The sequence below is a fragment of the Oryctolagus cuniculus genome, chromosome 1 (genome assembly GCF_051225735.1).
Source record: "Oryctolagus cuniculus isolate XC-2025 breed Fujian yellow rabbit chromosome 1, ASM5122573v1, whole genome shotgun sequence".
Lineage (NCBI taxonomy): Eukaryota > Metazoa > Chordata > Mammalia > Lagomorpha > Leporidae > Oryctolagus > Oryctolagus cuniculus.
Window position 1 is genome coordinate 111,084,574 of NC_142867.1, and position 22,061 is coordinate 111,106,634.

Below are 22,061 nucleotides of genomic sequence, written 5' to 3' on the forward strand. Positions count from 1 at the left end.
CCGGGATCAGAGCCAGAGCGTACAGGGAGGGGAGGATCTGGCAGGAGAGCTGGCCGGGGGATGGCTAGCGAGCTGCAGTCCTAGAATAGAACACACCGGTGACCTTGAGCCACTGGCGGGAGGGACACGGACAGCGCAGGCGAGCACGCGGTGATGGTGACAGTGATGGGTCAGCCGGGGTGCCACAGGGCTCCCTGCTCTCCAAAGTGCAAGCCGGCACCTGCAGGAGCCTCCAGGGCCAGGGAGCTCTTGAGCAGCAGTCAGACGAGCACATAATGTCCCTTTGCTTGTCAATGTTGTCCCTGTGATTGGCAGGGAACTCTTTGAGAAGAGCCCTGCTGCATCCAGGGGCCAGCCATGGGGGTGGGGCAAGAAGGCCAAGGTCCCCGGGCTGTGGGGAGGAAGCAGAGGAAGTTCAAGGGGTAGCAAGAAGCAGGAGGAGCACAGGGCTGGGGCTGCCAGGCTGTGAGCCCCGGCTCCACGCCCTGCCCCCCGCGTCTTCTGACCCGTGTCCTTGCCCCCAGACCCTCTTGCCCCCAACCCATTATACAGGTTTATAGCGAGGGTGTGAAAAATGCAAAGACTAGGAGAGAAAAGGACAAAGTGAGGGCGGGCACTGTGGCACAGTGGGTTAAGCTGCCGCTTGCAACACTGACATCCCATGTGGGTATGGGTGCTGGTTTGAGTCCACCAGCTGCTCTGCTTCTGATCTAGCTCCCTGCTAATGCTCCTGGGAAAACAGTGGAGGATGGCACAAGTGTTTCAAGCCCTGCTACCCAGGGAGACCTGGAGGAACCTCCTGGCTCCTGGCTCCTGGCTTTTGCCTAGCTCTGTTCTGGCTGTTGCAGCCATCTGGGGAGTGAAACAGCAAATGGAAGACCCCTTCCCCTTCTCTCTAACTCTGACTTTCAAATAAATAAATAAACCTTAAAAAAAAAAAAGTGGTGAGTTGTGGATAGCATGAGTCTAGCATCTACCCCCTCCCAGGAGCTCTGGCCTCTGCATCTTACAGAGCTTTGACCTTGGAAAAAGAACTTAACCTTAGCACCACCATTTATAAACGGCTATGCTGCCTCAAAGGTGATACAATGAAAGTCCATGTAGGACCTCTTGCCCAGGGCTCAAAACATAACCGACATTCTACAAATATCAGGCTGCCTCCCCACCCCCACCCTGCCCGACACAGCCTGAGCAGAGCTAATGCAAAACAGACTGGCAAACCCCCGCCTCCCTCCCTGAGGACAGCTGGGCCATGCCGGGATTGTCCACAAGACAGAGGCGTGGAGGGATGAGGCTGTCTGCAGAGTGGGGGCCCCTGGCGCCTCTCCTCACCCAGCCCTATTGAGAGGCGCGCCCCTCCTCCATCCTGGATCCTTCTGCGGGCTTGGGGCTCACAGGGATAGACAACCACACCAGCCTCTCTTCTTGTCCTGGTCATACAGCCCAAAGTGGCTGGTGCCATCATGCCCATGGCAGCAGGGAGAGGACGCATGGGCCTGGATGCAGCCGCACCTGCTTCCCTTCCTTTCTCAGTCAGCCCCATGTTCCATCTCCCTCCCAGCACCCTCAACTGCCACCTGGGCAGGTCGGAAGGGGCGGAGGAGCCCCCCTAGTCCCAGCCCCCTCCCCCAAGTGATGGGTTTCCACTGCCACTACCTGTGCCTTTAAGAACCGCGGCCTTGCGCCAGGGGCTCGACCTCGGCACCCTCAGCTGAGTTGGATTAAGGGACCGTTTGGTGCCTTTGCAAATTCCTTCTGGCCGCTGTGCCTCCCCGACTGGACACAGAGTAGCCAGTAGCCCCAAGCATTCTGCCAAGGGCAGCGGGGAGGCAAGGCAGCCCCGATAAGGGCTGTGTCAGGGACTCCAGACAGCCATGCGGAGCCCCGGGCCATGAAGGAGCACTCGGAGGAAGTCAGCCTGTGCGTGGAGGCCACAGAGCAGAGCAAGGTGAGGCCCGTGGAAGCCCTCTCCTCCCCAGCCCCGCGCCCCAGGGCCCCCGGCCCTCACTCCCAGACCCCCCTCTCACTTTCAGACTGAGTTCTGCAACCCTGCCTTCGAGCCTGAAGCGGAGCCGCCCTGCCCGGCGCCTGCCTTCCAGGGAGAGGCTCCCTGCAGCAGCCCAGCTCCCTGGCATGGTAACCATCCCATAGGGGGGACCCAAGGCCAGGACAGTGGGGGGGCCCGGGGCCCTCTAAGTGCTACCCTGGCTGCCACAGGCCAGCGCCCGCGAGGGCTACAGCCCGACTGCCGCTTCTCCTGGCTCTGTGTGCTCCTGCTCGCCGGCCTGCTGCTCCTGCTGCTCGGGCTGCTGGTGGCCATCATCCTGGCCCGTGAGTAGGGCCCGCTGGGGAGCAGCGGGCAGACTGAGACGCTGGGGGCCTCGCCACCTGCCCCCTGCACTCTCCCAGGGTGCAGTTGGGGGGCTCCTCTGAAAGCCACTCCTCCGCCCCCTGCCTTCAGAGCTGCAGGCTGCACCTCCACCTGGGGCCACCTACGGCCCCCTGCCTGCCCGGGGCCTCACTACCACTGCCACCGCCACCCCCAGCACCGTCCCCACCACCACCACAGCCTCTCCAGCGCCTGGGCTCCCTGGCCGGCCACAGCAGGCGGGCGTGAGTCCCACACCCCACCCCAGTGAGTACTAGAGCAGGTCTCCCAGGACGGGGGCTGACAGGGCAGCGGGGAGGGAGGCCAGGAAGAGGCACCTTGGGGAGCAAAGGCACCTCTCACCTCATGACCTCTGAACTCTAACCTCTATCTCTGCAGCCTGCGGGGGTCTCCTGCCTGGCCCAAGGGGCTTCTTCAGCAGCCCCAACTACCCGGACCCTTACCCACCCAATGCCCACTGCGTGTGGCACATCCAGGTGGCCACAGACCACACGATACAGCTCAAGATCGAAGCTCTGAGCATGGAGAGTGTGGCCTCCTGTCTCTTTGACCGCTTGGAAATCTCCCCAGAGCCTGAAGGCCCCCTCCTCAGGTGGTCCCTCTGCACCCTGTCCTGAACCACTCTCGGGGGCCCAGAGCAAGGGGGTTGCAAGGGAGAGGCTGGACTAGGGGGAAATGAAGAGCCTTGACCTCGGGGCCCAGCTTTGCCACCCCTCTGCTGTGCAACCTGGGGAGGGTCACTGCCCCTCTCTGGCTTCAGTTTCCTAATCTATGAAATGGGCCTCTTATCAATAATTCCCATGGAGAAATGCTACACGGCTGACTGACACACAGGGGCTGGGGCAGTCCGAGCACCCTGGGAAAGTGCAGGAAACTTTGTGCTGTGCTCAGCACCGGTTCAGGGGTTAAGGAAACAGGACGACAGGGCCCAGGCCTGCTCCGCTCTGGCAGGCTCTGAGCTCTGAGCCTGATCAGCTTTCTCGGCTTCTTGCAGGGTGTGTGGGAGGGTAGCGCCTCCCACACTCAACACCAATGCCAGCCGCCTCAGGGTGGCTTTCGTCTCCGACAGCAGTGTGGAAGGCTCTGGCTTCCAGGCCTGGTATCAGGCTGTGGTCCCCGGGCATGGTGAGTGTTTGGCCACTGTGTCCCCAGCTGCCTGGCAAGTGTCTGGCTTCCCTCCCCTCAGCCACTCCCAGCCCTGGAAAAAGGGGGTGGAGACTTTGGGGGTGGTTCCTGAATCCAGATGCCATCCCCAGGGAGCTGCGCCCACGATGAGTTCTCCTGTGACCAGCTCACCTGCCTGCTCCCCGACTCGGTATGCGATGGCTTTGCCAACTGTGCTGATGGCAGTGACGAAACCAACTGCAGCGCCAAGAGCTCGGGTACGGGCCCGCCAGGCGCAGGGCGGGTGCTGTCTCCAGGCATCTGATCCAGGCTCTGGCTGCGCTCCCCAGCACTGGCCGGGCCCCAAGCCGCAACGTTCCCATCGGCACACCCTGCCTGGCCATTCTCCCAGCCAGAGCTTGCTTCCCTGTGGGCAGGGCCAAGATGCTCTCTTGCCAGCCCCACAAGCTGTCTGCCTCTCCACAGGGTGCGGGGGGCACTTGACGGGGCTCCAGGGCGCTTTCTCTACTCCCAGCTACCTGCAGCAGTACCCACACCACCAGGTCAGTGCAGCCCGGCTGCAGGGGGGACCAGCAGTGCCGCACACGGGCAGGGGAAACACTGCTCTGTACTGCAGAAAGCCAGATGGGGAACATTCTTAAGTGCTTACTGTATACCCAGATGTTCCCACACTGCATTCACTCCTCTCTGAGCCCAAACAACTTAAAAGGCCCGTTGTACGTCCAGGGCCACAGAGGTGCAGGCGCACTGGGCAGTGGCTGCCCCGTGACTGGCTCCTCCCGCACTCTCCCCAGCTCTGCACCTGGCGCATCTCGGTGCCCGCCGGTCTTGGCATTGAGCTGCAGTTCCACAATTTCAGCCTGGAAGCGCAGGACGAGTGCAAGGTGGCCTACGTGGAGGTGTATGAGACCAGCAGCTCAGGGGCCCTCAGCCTCCTGGGCAGGTACAGGGTCGGGGAAGGAGCCAGACTCAGCCCTCCCCCTCCCCTCAGGCCTGGCCATTCCCCAGCTCCGCCCTCTGCCACTCCAAGCCAGTCTCTCCAGAGCCACCCTAAACAAATGCTTCTGCCTTCTGCACCTGCCGGGGGCCGGGTCGTGCCTGTCCCCAGGAGGCCCTTTCCCAAATCTCTTCCAGCTCCCCTCCAGCTCTTCCCAGCCTGTGGAGCCATTTACTCACACACGCACACGCACGCACACACACACACACACCGGCCTCAGTTTGCCACTTTGTCCACCAGCATTTCCTCCCTGGCGCTGAATTCTGGGAGTCAGCCACTGTGTCTCCCCTCACCTCTGGCCTGGCCCGGAGCACCCGGCTCATAGCGAGCCTGCGGGAGGCTGCAGCCAGGGGCCCATGGCTCTCCACCGCTTCGGGCAGGTTCTGCGGGACAGAGCCGCCCCCTCGCCTCCTGTCCTCGCACTGGGAGCTGGCTGTGTTCTTCAGGACAGACCACGGCGTCAGCGGCGGGGGCTTCTCAGCCACCTTCCAGGCCTTCAATGCCACAGACAGTAGGTGCCCCTGGACCCAGAGAGTGGACGGCACGGGGGGGGGGGGCAGCGGGGGGGGGGACAGGACAGGCACTGCCACGCCCCATGCCTACAGACCCCTGTGGGCGCCGAGAGTCCTCCTGCCGGGACGGAGAGTGTAAGGGGCTGCAGTGGGTGTGCGACATGTGGAGAGACTGCACAGGTGGCAGCGGTGACAACTGCAGCAGTCCCCTGGCCCCACCGCCAGGTGAGGCCCGGCCCCACCCGGGATCCCTACACGGGCTGGGTGCCCAGTCGCAGACACGCCCTGGCACCCGAGCTACCACCCACCCTACCTCCCTGATTCGGGCAGGGGCGAGCAGCCGCTGGGCCTCACCGTCCTGACTCGGGACTCTTGGCTGGTGGTGGCAGTGGTCCTTAGGGACATGGGGATCGGGGAGTCGAGAGTTGGGGCTTCGAGAACCCTGCACCTTGACACACGGAGTCCCTCTGCAGAGCTCAAAGGCGAAGGTGAGATGCTATGGGGAGCAGGGGCTTGCGTCCCTGCCTGTGCTTCCTGAGGTCACAGAGACGCCAGCTCAACGCCCAGGGCTGATGAGCGATGTTGGAGCAGACTCCCAGGGCTTCACGGGGACCCTCCACACAGGCAAAGCCCTCACCCTGTTACCTTCCTGGACTCCCGCAACCCCAGCGGCCCAGGCCGAACAGCCAGTGAGCAGCCCCTCCCTCCCGCAGAGCTGGCCTGTGAGCCCGTCCAGGTGGAGATGTGCGTGGGTCTGAGCTACAACACCACGGCCTTCCCTAACATCTGGGTGGGCATGGCCACCCAGCAGGAGGTGGTAGAAGTCCTCCGAGGCTACAAGGTGCCTTGGCCCAGAGATGGGGAGGGAGGCCACAGGGAGGGCAGGGAACCTGGGGACCAGCACTGAAGACGCCTCTCTGCCCTCTGCAGAGCCTAACCAGTCTACCCTGCTACCAGAGTTTCCGGCGGCTCCTCTGCGGGCTGCTGGTGCCCCGCTGCACCCCGCTGGGCAGCGTCCTGCCTCCCTGCCGCTCTGTCTGCCAGGAGGCGGAGCGCCAGTGCCAGTCTGGCCTGGCCCTCCTGGGTACCCCCTGGCCCTTCAACTGCAACAGGCTGCCTGAGGCAGCTGGCCTGGAAGCCTGCGCCCAGCCGTGACCCTGAAGCGGACCCCCTGCCCTCAGCCTGCCTGTCCTCCCTTGCCTAAGAGGCTGCCGGGCAGGGTGGGGGAGGCGGACCAGCCTGGGCTCTTCTCACCCTCTCTGGGCCTCCCAGCAGCAGCGGGGAATCCACAGCCCCCTCCCCCCTTCCCTGCCCCTGTCCTCATACAACCCACACCGCTTCCCTCCAGGGCCCTGACTGCCCTCTGCCTTCTCAAGTTCTCTGCCACCCACCTTCTGACTTTCCCACTCATTCGGCAATCACGTGGGTGCCCTGCTCTAACCCCGGGGGTCCGGATCTCTGCCCCAGCTCCTCCCCGCCCCCCTTCCGCTGCGACCCCCCGCAGCGCCCGCTCTCCCCTTCTTGGTCGCGGCGGCGCCACTGCGCTCTGCCCCCGGGAACGGGAGGCGCCCTGCGGGTTGCCTCTCCCGGGGCCCGGCTCAAGCCTCTCTCCCCCTCCCTTCTCCCCCAAACTTTGGCCGGCCGCCGGGCGACACCACGAGTTATTTCCCTGCTATTTCCCGGCCCGGAGCTCTTGGCCCCTGAACAACTGGTTTCCTCTCGGAGACTGGGAGGAGCAGAGCCGGGCCGGCGGCGAGCGGACCGGGACCAGCAACCCCGCGAGGGCAGCGGGCGCCTGGCCGCGGAGCAGCGCAGGGCCGGGAGCAGGCCCCCGAGGAGAGTCGCAGGAAGCCGTCGGCGGGAGAGCAGCGAAGGGTGAGCCCCGCTGAGGCGGGTGGGAGAGGGCCGGGCGGGCAGGCGGCCTCCCCTCCCCCCTCGCGGTGCTCCCCGGGTCCTCGGGGCTGGGGCGGGGTGGGGACCGACGGGGCCGTGCCGGGGCCGCGAGAGTGGGTGCCGACTCCAGTCCTGCCCGGCCCGCAGACTAGGACAGGACCCCGCCGTCGGGCTCCCGGTGCCGGCGCCATGAGGCTGCTCCTCGCCCTGCTGCTCCTGGGCCTGGCGGCCGGCTCGCCCCCGCTGGACGACAACAAGATCCCCAGCCTGTGCCCGGGGCACCCCGGCCTCCCAGGCACCCCGGGTCACCACGGCAGCCAGGGCCTGCCTGGGCGCGACGGCCGCGATGGCCGCGACGGCGCGCCCGGAGTTCCGGGCGAGAAAGGCGAGGGCGGGAGGCCGGGTAAGGAGACACCTTCGCGGCCGTCCATGGGGACGTCGGGGCCGGCGCGGCCGGGCGCTCGCCCTCCCGCGTCCTCCGGCCCCGCGCACCAGGGCGCGCTCCTCTCTCCCGACGTGGGTGGGGCGGAGGGTGGACGGAAGTGAGTCAGCCGGCGGGAGCCAGCACTCCGGGGACCCTCTGGGGCCACCTGTAGAAAGGTGCGGAGGATGGGCCAGAGAGGGGGCTTTTAGAGTCGCCCTTCCGGACCTCCGCTGCGGGCCGGCACGCCCACGCTCACCGCTGCCCTTACTCCCGCAGGACTGCCTGGGCCGCGTGGGGAGCCCGGGCCGCGGGGAGAGGCGGGGCCGGCCGGGCCTGCCGGGCCTGCGGGCGAGTGCTCGGTGCCCCCGCGCTCCGCCTTCAGCGCTAAGCGCTCCGAGAGCCGGGTGCCTCCGCCGGCCGACGCGCCCTTGCCCTTCGATCGCGTGCTGATCAACGAGCAGGGCCATTACGACGCCGCCACCGGCAAGTTCACCTGCCAGGTTCCGGGGGTCTACTACTTTGCCGTCCACGCCACCGTCTACCGGGCCAGCCTGCAGTTCGATCTGGTGAAGAATGGCGAATCCATTGCCTCCTTCTTCCAGTTTTTTGGGGGGTGGCCCAAGCCCGCCTCGCTCTCAGGGGGTGCTATGGTGAGACTGGAGCCCGAGGACCAGGTGTGGGTGCAGGTGGGTGTGGGCGATTACATCGGCATCTATGCCAGCATCAAGACAGACAGCACCTTCTCTGGATTTCTGGTGTACTCTGACTGGCACAGCTCCCCAGTCTTTGCTTAGTGCCCACTGGAAAGTGAGTCACGCTGACTCCCAGAGGACAACAGCCACGTCATCTGTCATCCGGGAGGGCTGGCCCCCCCGGAACGTTGTCACCGACTCGGGACTTGCTGTGGACAAGGAACGGGAACCGAGGCCGTGTGAGCTCACCGCAGGCAGCATGGGGCAGTGGCTGGATTTCTGCCCGAGACCACTAGATTGTGCCATGCACTGGCAAGTGTGGGTGGGTCCCCCAGTTGCTCGGACCCAGGACTCCAAGGGGGGAGTTCCCCGTCCTCTACTTCTCTGTGTTCTCCCCCCTCCCTCCTGCCCCCAGGCTGGCCCCTTCTTCAGAGCCCACTCAGTAAATCTACAAGAACCCCTATCAGCTTCAGCCTTCCTTGTTGGTGGTGGGGGGTGAGGGACCCTATTTCTGAAGGTCATTTGTGGTGGGGCTCAGACAGAAGGGAGGGTCCTTGGGGCGGGCTGTTGGCCTAGCGGTTAAAACACCAAGTGCCTGGGTTCAATACCCAGCTCCAGCTTCTGACCCAGGCTCCTGCACACAGGTTCAGGGCCATTCCAGGACCCTGGGAGGCACTGGTCATTGAGACTAAGTTCCACCTGCTGGCTTTGGCCTCATCCTGGCCCTGGCCTTTGAGGGCATTTGGGGAGTGAACCAGAGGATGGGCGCTCTCTGTATGTCTCTCTGCCTGTCAAATAACATTTAAATATAATTTTTTAAAGAAGGGGAAGTTTGAAAGTGGGCTGGAGCTAGGGGCAAGGGGCACAGGCAGCAGGCCCAGGTCGGGGAGCGGCTGCTCAGAGCTGCTGCCTTGGCTGTGCAGGCTGAGAACAAGAGCGCCTGATGGAGGAGGTGCCTCCTGGCCACGGCGCTGGCCACTTGGAGAAAGAGGCAGCTTTTTCTTACTCCCAGATGCCAAACGCACCAGGCAGGGCTGTCGTCAGCACACATGCCCTTCCCTGACCCAACAGAAAAGAGGCCGGGATCTTCAGTCGTGGCTGCTCTGGCTGCTCGCCTGGTCCCTAGATGACTGGGAAGCTCTTGGGCTGTCTCCAGCACTGCTGGTGTCTAGAAACAGGCCGTTTCTGAGATGACCGCCAGGGGGCACCCCAGCTCCGGAATGCAGCAACGACCCTGTAGCTGGAGCCCGACTCCCAGATTAGGGGGAGGAAGGGTGTTGAGGTCTGCCAAAGGAATTTCTGCTGGGGGTGGAGGGAAAGGGGGTCCTTTGCTCCTGGCTCAGGAAGTTTATCTCCTTTCATACAATGTTTATCCCCACATTAAACAAAGCCTGGAAGGAGCTGGGCCTCCCCTTGCTCAGCCCCCTCTCCAGGTTGGGGGAAGGGAGACAGCACCAAGCCTTTCCTTGGGACTCCAGATTCAAGGTGGATGTGGGGAGCTCTCCCTCACTGTGCTGGGCATCTCGGGGTGGGCAGAGTCACTAAGTCTGAGGCTCCCCCCTCTGCAACCCAGGGGGGGCAGGGGCTGGGGGGACCTCCCCTCCAATCCAGTTTCCCAGAGGGCTCAACCTCTCACCCCAAGAGAAGGTGGAGGGGCCTCTCAGCCTCCTCCCCTGCCCCCTCCCAGAAGGCGGGCCCAGGCGCTGTGCTTCCAGACCCCTAACATACAATTAAGGGGACAGCCTGCTCCCCACCAGGAGGTCTTGCGGCGCCAGACTCTGACAAGCACCAGCGCCTCCGGGGAGCAGAGGGTGGGTTGGATTCCACCCAGAGCTCCTGGGAAGCCCGGCACCAGAGGAAAAGCCGGGAAGGCTGACTCAAGGAGCGAGAGAGTTTGCATCCCTCTCCCTGGGCGCTGCACCCTGGCAACAATGGTGAAGACAGAGTGAACCCGGCAGCCTTTCTTCTCTCCTCCCCCCTCCCAGTTTAAGCCCACCCCCAGGACCCGCTGCTGTTCCCGTGCAGATGCACACAGAGGCTGTGAGAACTGTCAACAGAATTTTATTTATTGGAAACTGGGCCGGCGGGACCCCTCGGGGAGCTGCTTCTGAAGACAGCCGTCTCTGTGTTTGGACCCTAGTGAAATGTGTAGTCTGCCTTCCCCAGCACCGGGGAGGATCAGACAGAAGAGAAACGCCATCCTTCGACGTGACGTGGGGAGACGGGAACGAGGAGAAACCGGGTCAGCCCTCCCGAGGCTCCCTGTGAAGCCAGTGTGGTCCCAAAGCCAGGTGCAGGTGCACACACAGGCACCCACCTCCCAGGGTTAACTGATCCCAGCTTTCAGATTGGGTTGGGAAGGTGCCTCGCAAGATCACGGCAGGCAGAAGTGGCCCTAGGGGCACCTGAGAGGTGCTCCCCGCAAGCCTTACCCGGGCACAGGGGTTCTGGCTGCACACAGGTTCAGGACCATTCCAAGACCCCTGAGTTGCCAAAACACCCAAACGATACTGATGTGCTGTGGCCGCAGAAGCTGGGGGCAGAGTGGGGAGGAAACAGGGAAAGGATCTACACAACCCCAACAGGAACACCAGAAGCGGAGAGGGGCAGCCCCAGAGGCTGGGCCCTGAACGGGCTGTGGGCTCAGCAGCCCCAGGGCCCTTGCATAGTGACACACTCACCACCCTCGGCATCCAGGGCACCCACCCCCACCCAGAGTGTCCCATCTCCATGTCCGAGGTGTATGGCTTGGTGGGGATTCAGGCCAGGATCTGGAGAAGGGGTGCGAATGCTGGCCCAGCGCAGGCACCTGCGTGGAGCACAGAGGGGTGGGCAGGCAGGGTGGGGGTCTTCAGAGGTAGACATTGAGGGTCTGCAGGATGCCCCGGCGGCACAGCGGGCAGTTGCGGTGATAGACGGGGTGGCGCATCAGTATCTCGGTGCAGGCCTGGCACAGGCACAGGTGCCGGCAGGGCAGGAGCAGCACCGTCTTGCTCTGGTCCTGGCAGATGACGCACTTCTTCCGCTCCTCTTGCTCCTTCAGCAGCTTCCAGGGGTCTTGGCCGGCTGCAGGCTCCTCCTCGTTGAGCCTCTCCCGGCCCCAGGCAGGTGCCGCTCGGAGACTCCTGGCTTCCTCTTCGGCCTCCAATCTGAGCCCTGCTTCAGGGGGAGGATCCTGTGCCCGGGGCCGGGCTGACACCCTTCGAGGGGCCCCCTGGGGGGCTCCAGGGGCCCCTGCCCGGTTTGGCCAGCTCGCCAGCTGCAGGCTGCGACTCCAGACTCGGCGCCAGGCTTCTAAGCCCAGCGCCAGGCGAGACACCCGCACGACGTCCTCCCGGAGCCGGTGGTAGGATGGGCGGGCCTGGAGCTGGTTGAGAGCCCGGGTGGCCAGCCTGAGGGTGAGGTCTGGGTGCAACACGGTTACTGTCACTGCCAGCACGCAGGCCAGCACCGCCAGACCAGTGAGATTGACAAGCACGAAGCTGGCCAGGAGGCGGGCAGATGAGGCCAGCAGCTCCAGCGCTAGTTGACAGGGGGTCCACAGGAGGATGGCCATGGCCACGGCACTGCTGGAAATGTGGGCTAGGAAGGCGGCCACCACGTCTGTCACCCTCCACAGAGGGCCCATCACTGCGTCCCACAGGGCCAGCACCAGGGAGAAGAGATTCTGAGTGCCAATGAGGCAAATGTTGACCAGACTGTTGATCACATAGGCCACCAGGCTCATGGCAATGGCACAGATGTCACAGGCCTGGCGCAGCAGTGCATGACCATTGGAGAGCACGCTGAGCACGCCCCGGTGCAGTAACTCCCGGCTCCGCAGTGCCCCGTGTGAGGCCAGGTGTCCCAAGAGCTTCAGGCTCTCCAGGCCAGAACAGCAGCTGTAGAGCAGAGTACACAACGCCTGCAAGCCCCCAACGGTGAGCCGGACCAAGGCTTCGACCACAGCCAGCAGCGAAAGCAGGACTCCACGGCCCAAGTGCAGAAGGCTGGTCAGTACCGTGTGCGGCAGGTTGTAGATGAAGGCCAGGAGCCAGGCCAGGGTAGCCAGGAGGGAGGACACTAGCAGGAAGTTGAGGTCCAACACCAAGGTCAGCACGTCCAGTACCAGCCCCACCCCATTCACCACCAGGTACACGGCCTCCATGATGGGGCTCCGGAAGTTAGTCTGTCTCCTCGGTGGACGGCGCTGTCAAGGCTGTCAATATTGTTGGAGGCTCAGGGATCTGGAAGGAAGGTGAGCGGTCTCTGACCCAGGGGGTACCCAGAATATGACGGAGATGTGGGCTGCACTAAGTGCAGTCTCAGTAGAGGGAAGAGGGGCCAGGGGCCGGTCCAAGACGCCCGGTTACGAAGGCGGGCTGGCTGGGAGGGAAGAGACCAAGCATCTCTAAAGGGAAGGCGAGGCGGGCTGGAGGAGACACCCCAGCCTTGCAGGCCTAGTGTGGCGTACCACAGCCGGGCAGTGGGTCAGCGGAGGAGACCGGGAACGGATGGGATGGGATCGGGCCGGGCCGGGGCCGGGGCCGGGTGGGGGCGGCGCAGGCTGGGCGCAGGTCCAGCTACGCAGATGCCCCTGTCCCCGCCCGGCCCCTGTCCTCCCGTTCGCGGCGCTTTGCGCCCAAAGGGAAAGGGGGAGAGGGAGTCAGTCTCAGCAAACCCCAAACGCAGCCTCTACTCCGCTGGGCGCCGCCATCTTGTGTCCGAAGGGGTGGGGCAAAAGGCGTGACAAGGAGAGGGGCACGACGAATTCCGGCCAATCGGAGAGGGCCAGCCGGAAGGACGCCGAGCTGTCATTGGTCCGTTTGAACAGCGCCCAAACAGACGTATTTTCCAAAAGGAGGGGGTGGAGGCGTATTAAAATCTCCGCCCCCGTCGGCGTGGTGATTGGTCCGTTGACGGACAGCGTCGAACTGGGCCCGCCCTAGCCCCGTCACCTAAAAGAGCCGGACCTCGGACTTGGCTAAGAGCTAATTCGTGCTTCCTCTGGCCCGGAACCTGAGCTCGGCAGGCTGCGGTCGGAGCTGGCTGCCTGGGCGTCCCGCTCGGGCTCGCCGCCTGCTCCTCGTCGCTCCACACCTGCGACCTGTCACTCACGCCACTCCTGCAGCGCGCCGTTCACACAACAAACGTAAACACTGCCTGTTCTCCAGCCGCTCGCGAGGCGCACAGACTGTTCCGGAGGTTCCACACTGCTGTTCCAAACTGGCTTCTCCAGGTTTTTCCAGAACTCCCGCATGATCTCCTCGTCCTCAGGCGGGAGGCGGCTCAGCTCCCTAGCGGGCGCCCAGCACTGCGTGCGCTGCAACTGCAGCTGGGGGTCGGGCTCGGGGCTCCCTCGGAAGCTGGCCATTTCTTTAATACCCTGAACGTGTTGGAGACGCCGTCCCGAATACGAGTCTACGGAGACTCCCCTGCGGGTTCCGCGTCAGCCCTACGCTGCTTCTGCTGATTCTCCAGCTCAGCTCTGGCCCGGACTCCAGAGAGGGCCTGGCCTCCCCACCCCGCCTTGTGTCCTGAGTTCTCCGAGCACCGCGGAGGCACAGCTGAGGGGGCCGCAGCCCGGGCTGCACGGGGGCAGAGCAAGAACTGCAGTCGCTGAACGCCCGCCCGCTTTAGACCCCGACTCAGTGTCTCTGGCCCTCCCCCTCCTCCTCCTCCTCCCCTCCCCTCCCCTCTCCTCCCCTCCCCCTCCCTCTCCCCTTCTCTAGCTCCCCAATGTCTGTTACATCGTACTGCAGAATTGCTACCCCCAGTGTGAGCACAAAATGCTGATTTCTCCGAACAAAGGAAATTAGAATAAATACGAGTTTTGTCCACCATCTGGTCTGCTGATGTTTTCATTGTCCCCCTGTGCATCCTTTCCCCAATTTTTTTTTTTTCTTTTTGACAGGCAGAGTGGACAGTGAGAGAGAGAGAAAGGTCTTCCTTTTGCCATTGGTTCACCCTCCAATGGCCGCTGCAGCTGGTACACCTCGCTGATCCGAAGCCAGGAGCCAGGTGCTTCTCCTGGTCTCCCATGGGTGCAGGGCCCAAGCACTTGGGCCATCCTCCACTGCACTCCCGGGCCACAGCAGAGAGCTGGCCTGGAAGAGGGGCAACCGGGACAGAATCCGGCGCCCTGACTGGGACTAGAACCTGGTGTGCCGCGCCGCAAGGCGGAGGATTAACCTGGTGAGCCGCGGCACCCGCCCCCAATTTCTTTTTTTAATAAAACTAGTCATTTTTTATTTGAAAGGTAAAGAGAGAGCAAGATCTTCTATCTGCTGGCTCATGGGGAGCCTGGAACTCAATCCCAGTCTCCCCACCTGGTTGGCAAGGACCAGTACCTAAGCCATCCACTGCTGCCTCCCAGGGTGCACGTTAGCGGGAAGCCAGATTGGAAGCAGCGGCGTCAGGACTTGAACCAGGCACTCCACTGAAGAGTTAAAATTGTATATGTGTGGGTGTAAAAAGTTAAGCTTAAGCTTACAGGTTTAAACCTTCCTGGTGCAGCTGTGAAAATAAAACAGAGTGAAGTAGCACCTTGACAGTAGGGACTCCATTTTGGAGCACTTGAGACTGCATTCTGGGAAAGCAACCCCCCCACCGTGAGACTCTGGTCCGAAACTATGATCTCAAATAGTCGGACAATAGCAGTGCACTACATCACCCTTGGCAGAGCACAAAAACCCCCTAGCATGATTGCTCAAGCTTAAAAGTAGAAAGGTTGCACCTGGGTTACCTGGGCTAATAATAAAGATGTGATTTGTCTGTGTCTTGCATTAATGTCAAGTCCTAATTGCTAATTGTAATATTGTAACTGGTATTGTCAAGATTATGATAAATATTAATTTCACTTAGGTTTTAGGTTATGTTGACCCCAGTAACCATATACTCTCTTTTGATTTTATGTACTCTCTTTTGATTTTAGCAACTGTGTATAGCAACCGTGCATAGCAACCGTGTATTCCCCCCTTCCCGGTTTTGCGGTTTTTGCCTTTATAAACCTCGACCTTTGGTTATTCGGGGCTGCTCTGTTCATGTATGATCAGACAGCCCCAGCATGCTGGATAATCAATAAAGCTTCCCCTTGCTGTTTGCATAAGAGATGTCTCTTGGTGACGTTTTTCGGGCAGTCGACCCTAACACCACTACGGGATGCAGGCACGCCGGGCGGCAAATGCCCATGCCCCTGCCCCCAGTTGCACATCTTGGGGAACATGCGCTCCTTCCTTCCCAGACTCTGATCCCGCGAGCCTTACCCTCTCCTCAGGAGTCTGACTTGCCTGGCATGCTTGCTGCCACAGACAGCTTCCTACCCTGCCCCGGCTTCCGAGACATTGCCCTTCCCATCTCCTTCCTGTTCCCATCGTAGCCTCCTCTCCCTGTGCAAGTGGATCTCTAAATCTATCTTCAGCCTGAACCTGTCTTGCAAATTTCAGGTCGGGGCTGCTCCCCAGGCTCCTGGATGCCCCCTGGTGCTTCGCTGTGTCTGCACTGTGAGCAAAGAAGCAGCAGGTCTGCACACCAGGAAGCGTGCCAAGGCCGTCTCCGCGTGGGTGGGACCCTCTACGAGAGAATTTCCACCAGTTGGAGACCAAGACCTCCCCTTGGAGTGAGCTGGGATTTTGCAAGTCCATAGCCACACTTTTTCTCTTGGAGAGTCGAGAGAGAGAGAGAGAGAGAGAGAGAGAGAGAGAGAGAGAGAGAGCCCACCCACTGGTTCACTCCTCAGATGTTCACAGGTGAACAGGAGCTCAGTCCAGGTCTTCTGATTGCTTGAGCCATCACTGCTGCCTCCTGAGTTCACATTAGCAGGAAGCTGGAGCCAAGAGCTGGAGTGGGCACTGAGCCCAGGCACTTCCTCATGGGACACAGGCATCTTAACACCACTTTGAAAGAGCCACAGTCCTGGCCTCCCAGGACCCCTGGCTGGCAGCCCAGCTGGCCCTAACAGACAACTCCAACTGACTTCAGGGAGGGAGTTCAGACCACTTTCCCGGGGTGAGGCCCAGAGATTCGGAAGAAAATGGGCCGATCGTGAGACAACGGAATGCCCAGAGAAGTGATCCTACAGCGGATGAGGTAGGGGCAGGAAGTGGAGCCTGCTGGGAGCCTCCACCTGCCACACCTGCCACTGTGGTGCTAACTGCGGGGCTCTTGTGGGGCTTGGTGAGAGTCCAGCTAGGACAGGAGGGAGTTTTAGAGGAAAAGAGAGGTTGAGGATTAAGAGATTGGGCAAAACCAGGAACGAACGGCTAATTCAGGAGTCCTGCCTGGGGCTGCTGCGTGCACTGTCACCTTCCCTTTCGCCTGCCCACCAGGCATTCAGTAAAATCTGCATCACTGCCACGGTTTTTAGACTTAGATTTTTTTCTTTTCTTTCTTTCTTCTTTTTTTTTTTTTTTTTTTTTTTTAAGATTTATTCATTTATTTGAAAGGCAGAGTTACAGAGAGTGAGGGAAAGACACAAAGAGAGAGGGCTTCCATCTGCTGGTTCACTCCCCAGATGGCTGCAACAGCCAGGGCTGGGCCAGGCTGAAGCCAGGAGCCTGGAGCTTCTTCCAGGGCTCCCACATGCGTGCACGGGCCCAGCACTTGGCCCATCTTCTGCTGCTTTCCCAGCTGCATTAGTAGGGAGTGGAGCAGCTGGGACAGATCTGAGAGAGATAAAGATATCTCTCTCTGCCTCTCAAGTAGATAAGGATAAATAAACATTAAAAAAGAAGAAGAAGAAGAAGAGGAGGAGGAGCTGTGGCGTAGCAAGTAAAGCTGCCACCTGCAATGCTGGCATCCCATATGGGCGCCGGTTCGTGTCCTGGCCACTCCATTTGTGATCCAGCTCTCTGCTGTGGCCTGGGAAAGCAATAGAAGATGGCCTAAGTCCTTAGGTCCCTGTGCCCACATGCAAGACCTGGAGGAAGCTCCTGGCTCCTGGCTTTGGATCAGCACAGCTCTGGTGGTTGCAGCCAATTGGGGAGTGAACCAGTGGATGGAAGACCTCTCTCTCTGCCTCTCCTTCTCTCTCTCTGTAACTCTGACTTTCAAATAAATAAATAAATCTCTTTAAAAAAAAAAGAAGAAATCAATGTATTTACAGTAGTAGCTGAAGAACATTTTGCAATATTGATTCATATTTCTAAAAATCTGTAACTATGTAGGTCTAGATGCAGCTTGCATGCATATTTAACTGGTCTCAGCCCTGTTTTGACTTAAGGAAAGAATCGAGAGAAGAAACTACTTGCAGGCCTGTGTGAACCTGCGAGGCAGCAAGTTAAGCCCCCCGTGGTGGGGCACCAGCTCACATCTGATCTGGCTCCCTGCTAATGTGCCTGGCAAGTCACTGAAGATGGCCCAACTGCTTGGCCCCTGCCACCCATGTGGGAGACCCAGAGAAGTTCCTGGCTCCTCTCCCTCTCTCCTTCTCTGTCACTCTGCCTTTTGAATAAATAAATAAATCTAAAAAAGATCCTACTTATAATTTGATTTAAAAGATTGTCAAGGGCAAGTGTATGACAGTGACACCAGTGTGATTGGTAATATAAAGAGGAACGGGACAGAATTTTGGTCAAGAATTCAGAAGCACGTTTTGTGTCACATGCCCTCCATAACACACAGAACTTGGTAGGAGACATGGCCTGAGTGCATAGTGATGGCATCCTTTGCCAAAGTAAAAGGATTATATGTAATGTTCTGGATCTGGCCATAGAAGGAACATCTTAGAGAAACCTCTCTATCCCAGGGCCAGTGCTGTGGTGTGGTGGGGAAAGCTGCCACGCAGAAATGCCGGCATCCTACACTGGTGCTGGTTTGAGTCCCTGCTGCTCCACTTCCAGTCCAGCTCCCTGCTAATGTGCCTGGGAAAGCAGCAGATGGCCAAGTCTCTGGGCCCCTGTACCCACTCTGTACCCTGGAAGAAGTTCCTGGTTCCTAGCTTAGGATCGGTCCAGCTCCAGCCATTGCAGCCATTTAGGGAGTGAACCAGCAGATGGAAGAAATTTCTCTGTCTCTCTGTAATTCTGTCTTTCAAATAAATAAATAATCTTCAAAAAAAGAAAGAAAGAAAGAAAAGCCTGTATCACATGTGACTTCATAACCACTTTTGGCTTCATAAAGGGAATGCTGGCCACATGCAGTTGAATCAAATCGATTTACTTTAGACAAGAAGGAACCAGAAGAATAAGAAGAGTTCAGCCAAACAACAGATTTGCAAGTCATGGTCTCAACTAGAAAATAGAGCTATTCTGAATGTGTCCTGCCCACTGATACTTATTATTAGTACTATTGACGAGTTGAGTTTAAGTTTGGGTGTTTATGTCTGTAAATAAGTGATACACCAGTATTGACCAGTTGTTATTACCTGGAGTCCAAGGCTTACATTGTGGTTCACTGGGGATGCGTTGTCCAGTCCACGGTCTGGTCAAGTGCATAATGACATCCGTCTACCATTATAGAATCGTACAGGATCGTTCACTGCCCCAAAGCCTCGGCACTCTGCCTGCTCCTCCCCTCCTCACCCTAAACTCCTGGCAACCTCAGATCTTTTTACCATGTCTCTCCCAGAACGTCTTACGGTTGAAGTCACAGTATGCCACCTGATTCTCAGATTTCACATTGCGTTCTCTGGCAGAGCAATATGGATTCAAGTTCTCTCCATGTCATTGCTAGCCCATGACTTTTTCAGGGCTGAATAATCTCCCACTGTTTGGGTCTACCAGTTCACTCTCCATTCACCTGTTGGAAGACACCTTGGGTGTTCCCAAGTTTGTACAATTCTGAATAAAGCTGTTATGAACATTCTTGAGTATTTGTATAGACATAAGTTTTCAATTCATTTGTGTAAATACAAACGAGCAAGATGACTGCTTTATATGGATGATGAGGGGATGTTTGATTTTGTAAGAAGTCATCAAACTGTCTTCCGAAGCGGCTGCACCCATTCACATTCCCACCGGCAGTGAGTGAGACTTCCAGTTGGGCCACGTACTTATTAACCTTTGGTGGTCTCCATGGTTTGGCTCTGGTCATTCTAATAGGCATGGAGTGGTATCGCACTATTGACTTAATTTGAAGTTCCCTGAAGCCATGTGGTGTGGGCATTGTGATGTGTGACTGGTCACCATCCATATATCTTCTTTCCTAAGGTCTTTGGCCTATTCTTAAACTGGGTTTCTTGTTTTGTTATTATTGAGTTTGAAGCGCTCTTTGTGTGTTTTGGATAATAGTCCTTTACCAGAGGTGTGTTTGCTTTTCTGCCCTGCACACAGCTCAGAGCCCTGTCCCTTTAGGACAGCTCTAAGGCATTGGTCACTCAGGGGGTGGTCCTGATAACCATGTAACTTTCCAGAGGCACAGGAGTATGACGTGACCACCTGCTCAAGCAGAAGCCCCACAGCCCCAGTTCTGTGCCAGGAGAGTTCAGAGCAGCAAAAGAGCTGTGACCATCTTGGGGGAGCATGCCTGTAACCTCCCATCTAGAAATATGGTCATTCACTAAGCCCTGCCTCCCCTTCTCAGGAACTTGGAAGAGAAACTGACCAGGGGTGGAGGAAGGGCCACATGCCACAATTTCCTTGAGGTGGGGGCAGGGGGTCCTGTCTTCTTGAGGAGGCCTCCAGCCATCAATTCAGCTCCCCCAGGTTTGTGCGGGTGGCCATAGACGGTCAAGGTGCGAACATGGGGTTTGGAAGGATTGGGTGCTACCAAGGGCCCTACCGACCGGAACACCTCACAGAGAATTCCAGGCACATGGCCTGCCTGTATCCCCTATTGAAGCCGGGCTTCACACTGGGTGGGCCGGGAACAAAGCAGCATGGACATACTGCTCCCCTCCAGATACAGCTGTTGTGCTGAAGAGCAGGTGGATCCCATACCCCATGAGGTCAGGTGCATGGCCCTCAGGGGAATGGGGTCGTGTTCTCCCTTGACGACACAGGAGATGTTGGATAGGACACTGACAGCTCTGTTGCAACACCGAGCTCTGCTGTTGAAATAAATCAATAAATATTTTTCAAAAAGTGATAGGGAAGAAAGGCCCCTCCTTTGTGGGACTCTGTGTGTGCATGTGGTGGGGGGAAGGCTTCTCTCGAAGTGAGTCATCAGCCTCCCCAACTGTCATTTACTCCGCACTCCCCCACCCCCCGGCCCCCATTACTAGAATGGCTCAAGGGACAGGGACTGAGGAAACCAAGTGCCTGTGAGAGCTTGGGGAGAACCGGAGTGTGCGCCTTCTGGCCGCTGTGGGGTGCTGGGGGCCTCCTTTCCGGTTAGGCCTGTGTCCCGGCCCTGGGGGGGGGGTGCTGCCCTGAGCACGGGGACTGGGACAGAATCCTCACCTCAGCCTGTGCACAGCGCCCCCACAGGAAGACACCGGGATTGCCCGTCAGCAGTAGAAGGAAGAAGCAGGCTGGGTGGCACTCAGGGTGAGATCCTGTGTGGCCATTGGAAAGGATTTTGCACCACGCAGACACATGGGGGAACCCACCCCCAGTGCTGAGCCAAGGGAGAAGGCAGCCTCAACTTAGAAAATGTGAGCTGGAAAAGATACGCAGACACTGGGGGATCTCATGGGATCTGAGGGTGCCATGGTAAACCTGCATTAGAACTGGGATCCAGATCTCCAGGACAGGATCAGCCCCATTCATTCATTCCCCCTCTCTCTCTGCCCCGCCCCCAGCCCCTTCTCTCACCTCTCTGTCCCTTGGACTCCATCTCAGACACAGGCTGTCTTCCCAGGAGAGAGGGCTCCCACCATCCTGGCATTCACAGCCCCCACTGGAAGCCCTCCAGGAGAGAGAACTCTTCCTGGCACGGACGCCACCTGCATTATGAGCTCATCCAGCTCAGGCACTGTGACCAGGGGTTGCCACCCAGGGGCTGTGCCTGTGTCCCCTGCCCTTCCTGGCCACGGGTGAGGGTGGGGTTTCGTGTCTGGCTGCCCCGCTAAAGCGACATTGTGTAGACTCCCTCTGGTGATGAGTAACCTGGCTGTCACTGGTTCTGCACGTCTGCCCCATTAGCACATGGTCCCCAGCAGACTTTAGCAGGGCACGAGGGCTTCCAATAGTTCATAAAACACATTCAACACACGAGCAGATTATTTATCACCGCACCCAGTGACACCAAGTGTGACAAAAAGTCTGTGACACCTCTCTGAGGACGAGAAAACTCCTTTACTTGGCTAATATCAGATTGGGAGCAAGAAAGAAACCTTGGTTCTTGGGAGCTGGTGTATGGCACAGCGGGCTAAGTCACGGCTAATGATGCCTACATCCCATAGTTGAAGTGCCTGTTCAAGCCCTGGCTCTGAGCCAGCTCCCTGCTAACATACCTGAGAAACCAGCGGAAGATGGTCCAAACATGGGCACCTAGGCCGGCGCCGTGGCTCACTAGGCTAATCCTCCGCCTTGCGGCGCCGGCACACCGGGTTCTAGTCCCGGTCGGGGCGCCGGATTCTGTCCCTGTTGCCCCTCTTCCAGGCCAGCTCTCTGCTGTGGCCAGGGAGTGCAGTGGAGGATGGCCCAAGTCCTTGAGCCCTGAACCCCATGGGAGACCAGGATAAGTACCTGGCTCCTGCCATCGGATCAGCGCAGTGCGCCGGTCGCAGTGCGCCGGTCACAGTGTGCCAGCCGTGATGACCATTGGAGGGTGAATCAATGGCAAAGGAAGACCTTTCTCTCTGTCTCTCTCTCTCTCACTGTCCACTCTGCCTGTCAAAAAAATAAATAAATAAATAAATAAATAAATAAATAAATAAAAGTAAAAAATAAAAAAAAAAAATGGGCACCTGCCACCCCTGTGGGAGACCTGGGTAGAGTTCTAGGCTTTTTAATTAACTTTTTCAAATCTTATTTATTTGAAAGGCAGAGTTACAGAAATAGGGATAAAGACACAGAAGGACAGGGACACACAAAGAGAGAATGGTGAGGGAGAGGGAGAGAGAGAGAGAGAGAGAGAGAGAGAGAGAGAATCTTCCATCTGCAGATTCACATCCCAAATAGCTACAGTGGCTAAGGCTGTGCCAGCCTAAAGCCTGGAACAGGAGATT

At 59.1% G+C, this 22,061-nt stretch overlaps 3 protein-coding genes across 3 annotated transcripts; 2 read left to right on the top strand and 1 right to left on the bottom strand.

Moving 5' to 3' along the window:
• Positions 1–935: 935 nt before the first annotated feature.
• On the top strand, positions 936–6,559 carry MFRP (membrane frizzled-related protein). Its single transcript, XM_002722716.6, has 13 exons — positions 936–1,948; positions 2,034–2,136; positions 2,218–2,331; positions 2,462–2,635; positions 2,768–2,981; positions 3,384–3,514; positions 3,646–3,771; positions 3,980–4,056; positions 4,309–4,457; positions 4,892–5,022; positions 5,117–5,248; positions 5,737–5,864; positions 5,954–6,559. The coding sequence occupies exons 1-13, from the start codon at positions 1,892–1,894 to the stop codon at positions 6,176–6,178; spliced, it is 1,761 nt and encodes a 586-aa protein (XP_002722762.3). The 5' UTR covers positions 936–1,891; the 3' UTR covers positions 6,179–6,559.
• A 184-nt stretch (positions 6,560–6,743) lies between these two features.
• Positions 6,744–8,495, top strand: C1QTNF5 (C1q and TNF related 5). Its single transcript, XM_002722715.6, has 3 exons — positions 6,744–6,898; positions 7,064–7,319; positions 7,617–8,495. The coding sequence occupies exons 2-3, from the start codon at positions 7,106–7,108 to the stop codon at positions 8,132–8,134; spliced, it is 732 nt and encodes a 243-aa protein (XP_002722761.1). The 5' UTR covers positions 6,744–6,898; positions 7,064–7,105; the 3' UTR covers positions 8,135–8,495.
• Positions 8,496–10,077: 1,582 nt separating this feature from the next.
• On the bottom strand, positions 10,078–12,784 carry RNF26 (ring finger protein 26). Its single transcript, XM_002722714.6, has one exon. It carries the CDS (start codon positions 12,177–12,179, stop codon positions 10,884–10,886), a length of 1,296 nt encoding a protein of 431 aa, XP_002722760.2. The 5' UTR covers positions 12,180–12,784; the 3' UTR covers positions 10,078–10,883.
• Between the last annotated feature and the right edge of the window lie 9,277 nt (positions 12,785–22,061).